The sequence below is a fragment of the Giraffa tippelskirchi genome, chromosome 7 (assembly GCF_054371585.1).
Source record: "Giraffa tippelskirchi isolate mGirTip1 chromosome 7, T2T-mGirTip1v1.2.pri, whole genome shotgun sequence".
Classification (NCBI taxonomy): domain Eukaryota; kingdom Metazoa; phylum Chordata; class Mammalia; order Artiodactyla; family Giraffidae; genus Giraffa; species Giraffa tippelskirchi.
In genome coordinates this window covers 146,911,331-146,924,505 of record NC_137281.1, presented here as the reverse complement: position 1 = coordinate 146,924,505, position 13,175 = coordinate 146,911,331, and the positions used below count along the sequence as shown (strand labels likewise).

General features: G+C 42.6%; 1 protein-coding gene across 50 annotated transcripts in view; it reads right to left on the bottom strand.

Moving 5' to 3' along the window:
* The window catches only part of TTLL5 (tubulin tyrosine ligase like 5), a 317,966-nt gene that overhangs the window by 260,778 nt on the left and 44,013 nt on the right, over nt 1-13,175 (bottom strand). For all 50 annotated transcript variants that reach the window (XR_014059294.1, XR_014059293.1, XR_014059296.1 and 47 more), the window contains 3 exons: nt 6,866-6,967; nt 4,994-5,085; nt 4,112-4,219 (listed from right to left, as the gene is read on the bottom strand). Coding sequence is in view for 45 of the 50 variants with exons in the window: in XM_081509290.1 (XP_081365416.1) it covers nt 4,112-4,219; nt 4,994-5,085; nt 6,866-6,967 (302 nt within the window). In the remaining 5 variants the exon portion in view is untranslated. The remainder of the gene's footprint in view (nt 1-4,111; nt 4,220-4,993; nt 5,086-6,865; nt 6,968-13,175) is intronic.

The window sequence follows — 13,175 nt, the reverse complement described above, 5'->3', positions numbered from 1 at the left end:
TCAATAAAAGGCCAAACTAGCATACATTCCACAAAATACGGTATATTGAATATGGTGGTGATGGTTTAGTCGCTAAGTCGTGTCCAACTCTTGTGATACCATGGACTGTATCCTGCCAGGTTCCTCTGTCCATGGGATTTTCCAGGCGAGAATACTGGAGTGGGCTGCCATTTCCTTCTCCAGAGGATCTTGCCCACTCAGGAACTGAACTTGGGTCTCCTGCATTGCAGGCAGATTCTTTACCGACCAAGCTACAAGGGAAGAGCTTATATTGAGCACAGTTCATCCTGAACAATGAAATCACCAGTCTCTGACCTAAACGAGACCAGTCTGATCAGCTCTACAAGTGGCAGGACAGCTGGTTCATGCGCTCTCAGGCTAGAGAGGACCAGGGTCATAGCTTGTTACTTCAGCCATCCTCATACACATAGATGAAACCACTGTCAGCAGCAGCATCTTTAAAGGATAGTTAACATCCTGTTGTTTTTGGCTGCTTTTCTCCAACTGTTCAAAAAAAAAAAAAAAAGCTGTTCTCATAGCCAGTTATCTCACATTGCCAATTTCCTAAGCATATTTAAAGGGTTGCTGTTTAAGCATATATTTCACATGGTACTACATTTTCAAAATCTTAAACGCAGTAAATATTAAGACTGTCAAAAGTCTGTTTTATTGGGAGAGGCATCAAAAATCCTATTGACCATGAGTGCTATGACCAAGATGACTTGATTGCCAAAACTCCTCTTCTGACCCCTTTTCTCTTAAGCTGAGTCTCTTTCATATCTCCAATTCACTAGCTCTAGGGGGAAGGGTCTTAATTTCTCAGGGTCCCAATTTCTTTATTCAGACTAATTATTCCCTGAGGTCCGTTCCAGATGTACAAATTCATTAAAAGGCACCAAGTGGCTAAGTTTCTGGTAGCTTGTGAAGGTTCCTAGGGCTACATTTAAATGCTATTAACACAATGCAGATATTTGTGTATACTGTCCCATGTAAAATCTGGTTTGTGTATATTGTCCCATGTAAAATTTGGTTTGATTAAACCACCACCTTATCATCTACACCTTGAACACGGCAGGAACTGAGAAAAGTTAACTGCATAAGTAAACAAAGGAATGGGAATATTGAAGGTACCTGGAAACATTGCTGGACACTACAAGTGGGAGGGTGGGGAAAAAAATCATAGGCCAGAAACACTTAGATACTAATGGAGTGCTCCTGGCAAGGACTCACATAATGTGGAAGGGCAGAAACAACAACCAAAAGAATATAGTGAACCCCATCACCCGACTATCGGCTTCCTCTAAAACACCAATGCCCTGTTCAAGCCAAATTCTTCTGGGAAGCTCTCAATTCCTGTTTACTCTAAAACAAATGAAAAAGAGAAGAAAAAAAAAGATTATTCCTTGTAACTTAAACCCCAAGGGAGGTTGGGAACCAGTGGGAGGCAAAGAGATTCACACAAATACACACACGTATACAAAATCATTTCTGATGGGGGAAGGTTAATAAGGCACACAAAATCCCAGGGCTGACAGGAAGTGGAATTAGAACCACAAAAGCCAAGAAGATAGTCAACAATTTAAAAAACTCCAGATGCACTCAGTTTATTAAAACTGAACACAAGCAGGGAGTCAGGAAGGAGACCCATGGCTGATGAAATAGTCTTACAGGGTGTTTCACTGAGTCAGAGAAAGTCACTGCTCATTTCTCATCAGAACTGCTAACGCTATTAAAATCGAGAAATTCTTAAGCTTCCAAAAGGCAATCAGGTAATGAAATAAAATAGAAAACATTCAGAAGAGCTTTTGATGATTTCTAGAACAAAGATTTTCACACTAAGAGCTACTAGAAACTTACTCTCATAGAAAAGCCACATAGATATGGAAAAGAAATACTTATTTTTTTAATCTAATAAGGTTTTTGCAGTTGGAATTATATTTCCCATGCCCCCTCCTCAAAAAGTCTGCAATAATTCTAAGAGCTATAAGCCCTGACCACACCAGCTCCATTGGGAAGCCTACCGTCAGGCCACCACAAGGCAACTGAAGTAAGAACCAATCACTCATTCAACAAACATTTTCCAGACACCCTCCAAAAGCAAAAAATGCTGCTGTGCACAGAAGGAGCAAAAGCAAGGGAGACGTTGCCGTCTTCAGGGAGCTTCCAGTCCAGTGTGGGAGACAGACACGTGAACGGGAACCAGAGGACATGAAGGGGCTGCTGCAGACTGAACAGAGGACTGGGGTCAGGGAGGCTAATTGTGGTGGGAAGACTTGGGGAAAACATCACCAAAGAAGTGATACTTGACTTCATCTTGAAAGAAGTCAGTCATCTTTCAGATAAAGTAACAGGAGAAAGATATTTCAGGCACAGGATAAAAGCAGGTGCAAAGGCAGAGGGTGAGGAGAGGAGCCGCAAAGGCCAGGGAGATGGTAAAAGATTTGGTTCAGCAGAAGCTGAGACGGAGGGGAACGGGAGACACGGTGACTACTGAGAAGATAAGCTCGGTGGTTACTGACAGGAGGAGAGCACAGAGGAACAAGGACAGAGCAGCATGAGCGGGGAGGTGCCGCAGGGCACTTGGCTGGGCCAGGATTCCTGGAGGGGGCATGTCAAGCCGAGCCTCAAGATACAAACAGGAGCGTGCAGGGCCGACAGGAAGGGCGTCTTCTAGCTGGACAGCGGCACTTACGCAGAGGCCCAAGGGCACAGAGTCCTCGGAAGCACCACTGGCTTCTGAGGTGTAAGCTGGGAAATGATACTCCAGAAAAGTCGACTGGAGTCAGATCCTTAGAAACTTCAAAGCCCTACCAAGTTTCTATTCGTAAGTTAGGTCTAGGGAGCCGCTGAAGGATTTTAGGAGCCATGAACATATTTGCATTTTAAAAGAGATACACAGACATCGTAACCTCTTCTTTTCCTATATAATTTTAGGTCCTAGTTTATCTTCTATTCTGAGTCTCAACACTTCCCTTTGTTGAATGCCCCTTCAGTACAGACTGCTATGATAATCCTACATTAAAGAGATCAAGAATTATAATGCCTAATTATAGAAATAACAAAAAAAATTTTTACGGAGTACAAATTAAGGGCCGACATGTGCCAACAAATGCTTTGCACACGTCAATTCATTTGCTCTCAGGGTACTCTCAGAAGGTAGGTACCCTCATTACTGCCATTCTACAGTCAAGGAAACAGGATTAGAGTAACTTGCTGAAAATCAGAAGAGGTGCAGATGGGTCTCAAACTAAGTCTGCCAGGCTCTGAAATCCACGTTCTTTAGTTCTCTGGTATCCTGTCTCTGGAGCAAGCTGACACGCTCACAGTCTTACTACTGTATTCCTTTAATTATCCACCCCATCAATGATCCTACTGTGTTTCACTAACACAGCCTGCCATCTGCTGAAAGTCTGTGTGACTGCACAGACACTCATACCAGCCTTCACTAAGGAGTCACGGCCGCACAGAGAGCAAATGGGTGCAGGCCCCCGCGGTGCCACAGTCACAGCTAGCAGGTCAGTAGGCAGCAGGCTCCCCAGTCCGGTAGCTGTGAACTGCTTCCTGCTCCTTCTCTGTGCATTCAGGGAATTAAGGGTGGGAGGGGAGGGGTGGAGGAGGAGGAAGGGAAGAAAGAAGGGGTGGGGTGGGGTGGGGGGGAACTCACTAGAAAGAAGACTAAAACAAAGAGGAGGAGTCATTGGAAAATGGGAGAAAGTACATACTGGTACCAGCCAGAGCTTCTTGGAACAGTTCCCAGTCTGGCTGCCAAAGAGCTCTGGAATATATTTGTTAGAGCTGGATTCCTGTACAGTCCGTTGCAGACTTTTTCTGATTGCACTCTGACAAAGAGACCCACACTTTTAGTTCCAATCCCTGCTTCCCACACAGAAAGCCGGTTAGTCCTCAGGGGACCTCCAACTAAGCTCACCACTGGCCTCTTCGTATGCTCACCACTGGCCTCTTCGTATGCTACGTGAGTTTAGAAAGAAAGAAAAGGCCACCGCATACCTTTGACTCCTGTAGAATCACTAAGCCTCTCTACCCCAGGATCCCATCCCAACTTCCCGAGCCCCTTTTCATAAAATATGTTAAGCTTCTTGAGTCTCCTTACCAAAACAACTGCTCCGATGAGGAACAAAGGTTTTACAGGCTGTGGCAATAGCTAGTTCAGCAGAGATTATAGTCTTAATGATCAGGTCCTCTACATGGGCCATCAATGCTACAAAGGGGGGAAAAAAAAATCACTATAATGCATGGATTAGGGCTGGATTCCAGAACACAGTATAATTATAAAATCACACGTGCTCATTCAAAGAAGTCTCCATGTGGCATGTGAATGGTGCTCCAGGACAAGGCATGTGTGTGAACAGCGGGACACAGGCAAGAATGGAGGTCCTGGGGGATGTACTCAAGTGGCCTCCAATGACAAGAGACAGACACAGACTGGAAAAGGAGCCTCCCCTTCTTCTTATTCTCCTTCTCTCACCCTGCCCTTTGTGGACTGGATCAAGCCGGTAGGCACACTGTTTCTTACTGTGCTCAAGGCTCAGTGATAGTGTCCACTTTGATTCAGAGCCCTTGTGCTCAAACTTGACCCTGTCCATTCTCTAATTCAACAACATGAATGAGAGAGACTGCCTTAGGAAAATTTGAACTCAGGGCCAATACAGAGATAAGACAATTTGTTACATTAATATAAAAAGCTGACAGTAGTTTAGTGAGGGCACTGATATTCAAGAAGGACAAATTCACTAAAGACTAAGGAAAAAGTTGTCTTTCAAACTAGAAACAAGAAAAGGGATTTGGGGAGCCATGATAAGTAAGCCTGTTGTTCTCTGTCTTGTAAAGGGCAGGAAAAATTAGCACCAAGAACAATGATCCCATTAGACATCTCAGCAACACTTTCAGAAGTAGAGAGAAAGACTCCTGGTAAGAGACAATAGTAAAGTTACACAAGAAGAGAAGTCAAGACGGAAAAAGGCCTGGTACTCACCAGTTGTATCTCTGCCCTCTTGTTTCAGATACCGAAGCATAGCACTCATGCTCCATTTGTTCCCATAGTCCTCCACTTCTGGATCATCACAACTAAAACAGATTCATGGATCAAGGTCACATAGGCAACTAGGTCTACCTCTAGAAATAAGATTTTTCAAATAGCATTCTTTCCTTGTAAGTCTTTAGAAAAATCTTCCCTTTGCTGACTTCCATTCACTCATTTTTTTTTTCTTGGTCCTTTTTGTCATATCTGCCTTTGTACCAATTTCTTCCATCAAAATTAAAATGTATATATTAACAGCTCACCTTAATGAAGGAGGTAGGGGAAAAGAAGGCAAAATCCTCCTTAACTAAACATGATGCATCATGAATGAATAGAAGAAATTTGGGAGAGAATGTGAACAAATTTAAGGATGGTCACAGTGCATTAATAGACTGAAATGGTTTGGGATACTAACCTGGCCTTTGAGGTAAATGTCACATGTGCCCACAAAACAACCTCTAATGCCATTTTCAGACCAGAACTTAGTCTCTTGGGGTAGTGAGCTAATCTTGTGTAGAATTTTAATGAGCTAACCCTGAACAGAACTGTGTTGGCATCTGAAGCAAGCTCCCTTCTGTCAAGTGGTAGACGTGGCTTTTTTTGGATACTTTTTCAGGCATCACCCAAGGGAGAACTCTCCAGGGCGACAGCTGAAGCAGTGAAGTACACCACTGCTACAGCCACAAACGGGGTACATTCCCAGACTGCTGGAAGGGTTTTGCAATCTGAAACCTGTATTTTCAGCTGCCCCCTTATTCCTCACCACCAGCTCTCAACCTACCAGTTGCCATCTTGGCCCATCTTCCAAAGTCCAGGATACTGTACCTTCCACCAATTCCAAACACTGGTCACAGGACACTCAATGAAATCTATACAGCTCTGGCAACTATGCCATCACTTCCAGATTCCTTTCTTTCTTTCCTTGGACCTTCTAGGGACCTATTTTTAGTCTCAGTAGAAAGTAACTGTTTGGGTTTCTTTTTTATTTTTCCACTTTCTGGCAAAATTATCAGGATGAAAGAAAACAGAGCAGAAAGAATATTTCCACACAGCTGGGCTGGTACTCTGTTCCACTGAATCCTTTTCTGAGATGGCCTCATTTCTTTTCTTATTTAATTTATTCCTAACATTTTTCCCCTGATCATAAAAATGTTTTAGAAAAACTTAGGAAATACATAAAAGCACAGAGAAGAAGACAGATATCCTGCACCCATAACCCCATCCATTATAGTTAAGGACTATTCACATTTTAAAATCTATCCTAGTTTTCTTCTCTCCCCCACACTCCCTCAAGGGGGAGAAAAAAACAGCTTTAGTTATCCTATGTATTCAAAAAAGAAGTGAAATTGCAGCACTGTATAGTAACCTGCTTCTTCCCCCTGACAATGTACAGTGATGAACATTCTTGTCTCTGAACCTGTGTGCACACCCTTTGTTATTTCTTAAGGTTAAGTTCCTAGAAATAGAATTGCTGGGTCAAAGGGCACAGTATTTTTGAAGCTTTTGATACATTTTGCCAAGTGCTGAAATGACCTAACTTCTTGGCTTCTAAAAAGTTACATATGCCTAGAAAACAATAAGGAAGATGAAACTTGGGAAGGCAGGCATATTTTGGTGGAGAAAGGGGACACTGTAGCCAGGCAATCAATAGAGAAGCCATAGCAGGTGAGCCTCCAAACTACACAAAATGACTCTGACAGCTCTACTCTAAGTTACATGGATATAAAGGTCAAGTTTTCCTCCAGTGCAGTAGGGTGACTCTGCACTTCTCCAGCACCTGCCTCTGAGGCTGACCTCCCTGGCTCCTAGCTCAGGCGGAGTCAATACCTGACATAGTCTCCACTCTTCTTATTGACACTGTAATTGGTCAGGTGCATGAACTGGTTCCGAATGTTCTTGGCTCCTTGGTCATATCGCACGGTTGCAAACCTGATAAAAGAGACACAGGTTAAATATCAGCAATAGGGCTTCAATAAAACATAGGATCAATGAGATATTAATAAAGAGAGGGTGGCATCTTGCTCAAACACTGGGTGCTTATTAAGTGCCAACTCCCATGCTAAGTGTTTCATGTATAACATCACATTTAATTCAACTATTTAAGTAATTCTTTGAAGTAGGGACTAGTATGTCTAATTTTTTGATATGAACAATTAAAATATGGCTTGGAAGATTAAGTAACTTGCCCCAAATCACACTGACTCCAAAATCCATGTTCTTAACCATGGATGTTTTCTGATATAAAATCTTAGTCTGATAGGAAGGATTAAAATGAAAACAAACTTATTCACAATCAGGGAAACTGTATATAGGATGCTATGCTGCTGCTGCTGCTAAGTCGCTTCAGTCGTGTCTGACTCTATGCGACCCCATAGACGGCAGCCCACTAGCCTCCGCCGTCCCTGGGATTCTCCAGGCAAGAACACTGGAGTGGGTTGCCATTTCCTTCTCCAATGCATGAAAGTGAAAAGGGAAAGTGAAATTGCTCAGTCGTGTCCAACTCTAAGCGACCCCATGGACCGCAGCCCACCAGGCTCCTCCGTCCATGGGATTTTCCAGGCAAGAGTACTGGAGTGGGGTGCCATTGCCTTCTCCGATAGGACGCTATAGATGAGGGCATATTAGCTGGTCAAGAAACACCTGAGTGTCTACACAACAGTATCTGGTACTAAGGCATTCTATGGAAAATATTACGCCAAAAGTAAAAAAGGACAGAATGATAACATATAGACTTAGAACTCAGAGCCACAGGAAAAAAAAAACTGATCTATAAAATTATGAAAATAATGGCAGCATTAATAGCATACAAAGGCTAGGTCTACAGAACGGCATAAATGTAAGCATAGAGTGGACTAATTCCTGAATTTGGAATGAAGGCAAAAGGAGGGATTAAACACGGAGGCCACTGAAAACAAAGCAGCAATTTGATATCCTGGACTGTTGTCAAAAGAAGACCAAAGTATAAAATATATGTGCCTCTGAAGGAAGTAGCCAAGGAGAGAGAAAACTTTCCAGTGATGCTCAACATCAACAAAAGGACACTCGAGCTGAATGGTTACGGTAAACATCATCCCTGTTTACATACCACTCTAACCGTATCACCCCCTTCACTAAAGCGGCTGTCCCAAGAGGCACATCCAAGCGTGTGAAAAAAAATCCTGGAAGGCCACAAGTTTATTTTCATATGATTTGCAAATTATTTACATGTGCTTACTCAGACTATGAAGTCAACATGAATTTTTACCACATTAAAGGACAGCATTTAAAGTTTCTCCTTTCCTCTACTTCTTCTCACTCACCCACTATCTCTGTTCCTTAATTCCCCGTACTAGAAATATCCAAGAGCCAAAAAAGAAGAGTGGAAAAAGGAAAAACCCTCAAAACTAAAATAAACAAACATGAGGCCAGGAAGAAGGATGTGGACAAAGAGAAAATGTTGACCAGGCATGCACAGCTAAGGGACAAGAGTGTGATTGCATGAGAAGGACCTCAGATTTTCCAGAAACTTCCAGTAGTATCACTTAACTTCAGCCATGTCATTCTATGGTGAGTAAATCTCACCTATATATCCCAGCCTTCCTTCTTCAGAGATTCTTCAATGAAGAGGGAACCAGTCATTCTCTGAATTCTTGTGCAATGTGAGGGGGGCCCATGCAGGCCCCGCAGAGGCGGCCTGCCTCAACCAGACATTACCTCACAGGGACATACCTCCTGCCATCTCTCCCCCAAAATAATGATTTAGAAGGAGGAAAAAGGTTCTGCTTCAGAGAAAGAGGTTTTTCACCTCTTCTAAATTCAAGTATCTGATCTAATTTGGTCAACAATGTGAAAAGACTGGCAAAGGCCTGGCAGTTAACCGTAAACTGGTACCCAACACGTCTGCCGTCCCTACACTCCTTTTTTCAATAGGAGGACATCTCTAAAAAAAAAAAATAAGTTTTCTTCTTCCTAGTCTTCCTTTTTGATGGGGCATTTATATTCTAAAACTCACCAAGGACAAGACTATTTATGTTACAGTTCTACAGAGCATAAGCAGAAGTAAGAATAAGAGAAAACAAAAATGAAAAACCTGAACCCAGTGCAAAAGTTACCCAAAAGGGCAAAAGTGCTACTTTCTTTATTTCAGTCAGCTGAACAAGGAACAGAGAAGACCATGTAGAGGAAAGGCAGGCGTACATGGTCTCTCTCCTCCTATCCCAGGAAGTTCTTATGGTTCTCACTAAAACAGGATGAAAACAGTTACCTCTGACAACTATCTTCCAACATTTTCTTCTTCTTTCTAGACCAACGGTCCCATTAGTTTCAGATCTGGCATAATAACCAAGTTCTGATTAGCCTACAAAGATTGTTTTTTGTTTTAAAACTTGAATAACTTGGCCAACATTTAAAATTTAGACCTTTCTTCCTCAGGCCCAGTGGCAGCCAGGGCCCACCTGCAGAAGATGGTGGACAGGATGGGAAGGCAGCCCAGAGGCAATACAAGGAGGTTATCTAAGCAGGACGCTGGCCCCACAGGGGTCAAAGTTCACTCAAGGAGGGCATCTGAATGGGGTGGCGACAGGAAGGTTGGAAATTCGCTACATAGGAGAGAACTGAGGAAATAAGTATGTTGAAGATAACAGAAGTCAGATTCCTCAATGTTGGAAAAAAAAGAAACAAAACATACAGAAGGGGAAAAACAAGCATGAATCCGGTAGTTTTGATGTAAAATTGGAGGTATTCACCTGAATTCCTCCTTTTCAATACAGAGATATAGAAAAAAATAAAGATGTAAATGTCTATGTATGTGTACATGTACGTATATCTATACATGTACTTCCTAGGTCTGTCCATCGCATGAATCTAAGAGTAGACATAGCTCAGAACAATGAGCATATCTAGCACCTGCATCTGGATTTCCAAATACTATCCTCCATTAAGGGGCTTCTCAGATGGCTCAGTGGTAAACAATCTGCCTCCCAATGCACGAGTCGCAGTTAGACACGAGTTCGATCCCCGGGTGGGGAAGGCCCCATGGAGGAGGAAATGCCAACCCACTCCAATATTCTTGCGAAGATAACCTCATGGACAGAGGAGCCTGGTGGGCTACAGTCCAAGGGGTCTCAAAGAGTCAGACATGACTGAGCATGTATACACCTGATCCTCCATTAAAAGCAACCACTGCTCCTTGGAGAAAATGGTTGATTCAGGGCTGGGGCAAAGAAAGATGAGCCTGAAATATCTTGTGCTTAAAGAATGAGGGGACATGTCAAAAGAACACCAAAGTCAGCTTACAGGAGCTCCCACTGGCCAAATCTGGGGCAATTTGAGCATCAAAACAAATCATGAGAGTAAAGGATTATAACCCATTAAGTAACATAGGAATCCTTGAGTCCACATTGGTGTACATAAACAAATGAATAAATGAATAGGATGGAAAGAAAACCCTTCCTGGAACTAAAATGCCAAATAATAAAAGTAAAAGTATGATGGGATTAGAAATTCATCACTGGACAACCATCAGAGTAATAATTCATTCAAGCAAGAAACATCAATGAATATTAAAATTGGGTGAAAATAAGATGCTGCTAAGTTGCTTCAGTCGGGATGAGGAATGACATTTTACATGGTCTCAAAGTATCTCTTCATAAGATATTAATATGTATCAATTACAGGGGGAAAACAAAGTAACTTTACAGTGAAGAAATCTGCCAGATGTTGTCCTAAGTGTCAAACACCACTAACTAATTGTCATATACCATCAGATTTAATGCAGTGAGAACACGGCATCACTTCTGTGACATTTTGGCTAAAAATACATAAGCTGAGTCTAATTATGAAAAAATAACAGACAAACCCAAATTGAAGGGCATTCTACAAAAAGATCGGCCTAAATCTTCAAAAATGCTCGTCATGAAACTCAAGGAAAGGCCGAGTACAGGTTCCAGATCAAAGAAGACGAAAGGGACGCGACAGCTGAATACAACGTGTGATCCTGAATTTAGATCCTTGGATTATAAAGAAGACTATTCGGACAGTTGGCCAGATTTGAATGGGGTTCTCAGACGAAAGGGAAAAGGCAGTTCTTTATACTATTTTTACAGCTTTTCTATAACATCAAAATGATTTCAAAATTAAAAGTCTAAAACTTCTTAATTTTCTCAACAAGAATAAGTCTCTCAATAAAAATCTAGATTTTTTCAGCCTCCCTTAGACAGCGAGAAGATTTGGCAATACCACCTGTTCTAGTCCATTCAGGCTGCCATAACAAAATACCATAAACTGCATAAACGGTGAAGCTTATAAACAACAGAAATTTATTTCCATTGGCTGGAAGTCCAGGGTCCAGATGCAGGCAGACAGACAGCACCTTCCTGTTGTGTCCTTACAAGGCGGAAGGGGTAAAGAATCTCTCCAGGACCTCTCTTATAAAAGGGCGCTAATCATATTCATGAGGGCTTCACCCTCATGACCTAATCCCCCTTAAAGTCCCCACCTCCTAACACCTTGGAGGGGAGGGGTTAGGATTTCAACATATAAACTTGGGAGATCACATTCAGACTATAGTACCAGCACTACCGCATATAAGTTACTTACTGCCAATGAACAAACAGTAAATGCCCTTCAGGTGGGACATGTGATCCACATGTGATCCACAGTTTCCACCTAGCCAACTTATTCAGTGAATGTCCTTGTAAGCATTCTGGTTTGTGACTTGTGATTTAGATTTTCACATATCAAACTTCACTCTATTTAGGTCTGAAAGCTTCAACAAGTTTCTTTACTAGAATTAAACTACCCTACTAGATGGGCTTCCCCCGTGGCTCAGAATCCTCCTGCCAATGCAGGAGTCATAGGAGACGCAGGTTTGATCCCTGAGTTCAGAAGATCCCCTGGAGAAGGAAATGGCAACCCACTCCAGTATTCTTGCCTGGGAAATTCCATGGACAGAGGAGCCTGGCAAAGAGTTGGACATGACTTAGCAAATAAACAACAAGTTTACAAATACTTCTCTCCTAACACATACTGAAATTTACATCATGAATTAAGTCTGTTCCTAAATAAAGATTTAGGAACAGTTCTCAAGACAGAACCTGGAGAAGGAAATGGCAACCCCACTCCAATATTCTTGCCTGGAGAATCCCAAGGACAGAGGAGCCTGGCAGGCTACAGTCCATGGGGCCGCAAGAGTCGGATATGACTTAGCGACTAAACCACCACCTCAAGACAGAATTTCATAGCCTTGACTTTTAAACCAAAATAAAGAAAGAGTAGAAAACAAAAAGGGAGGCAGTAGGGTAGGGGGATGTCTGCTTTCTTTGCCAAATCTGAAACCCAAATCTGTACTATTTTACAACCTACTGATGAATAGAGAACTGTATGCCCTTTTCTCTCTCTCCCTTTTTTTTTTTGTGACACTAAAACATATAGAATCTTTATTCTGACAATGCATTCTCAGATCTAAAACATTTCCTTTTTGCTTTTCTAATGTTTCTCAGTAAGAATCAAGACAAGGATAATAATTTGTCTCAAACTCCTGAGTGTGTATGTGAAGGAAAGGGTTTCGGCATTAGACATATAGTAGGTACCTGATGAGCACTAACTAAAACTCCACTTGGAGTTGCTCATTCAGGAACTTGACCAACATGGGACTCAAACGGGAAAAGAAATCACAGAGTTAGTGGGGTCTTTTGCAAACTCTCTTCCCTCATTCAAAAACTACTTTGTTCTTCTATGAACATGACACCATAGTCAGAGTCATAGGGAGTCCAGATGGAGGACAGTTAAAACCGCACCTCCAACCCTGCTTTGATAGCTACATATTCTAACAAACATTCGCCACCACTGTACAAAGTAAGAGGAGGCCAGCTCTCAGGAGACCCTGGCTGTGGCACACGTGTTATCTTTCAGCAGGTGGAACCCGTCTAGAGCCAGAAAGTCCTGGAGGATGAAGAGACGGCACCTCGGGCAGTCTTGCCAGAAGCCACTGGGTTTCATCCCCGCCTGACCCAGAAAAATCTTATGGAAGAGAACGAGAGGCCCACCAGCTCTCTGATCTGCTGTCAACCAGCTGCGGCCGGGAGACTGCCAAAGTGCTGCAATGACTAGGCAGCGCCCTGCGGAGCCGTCTGGGAGGGGATTACCAGCCTGATCCCCT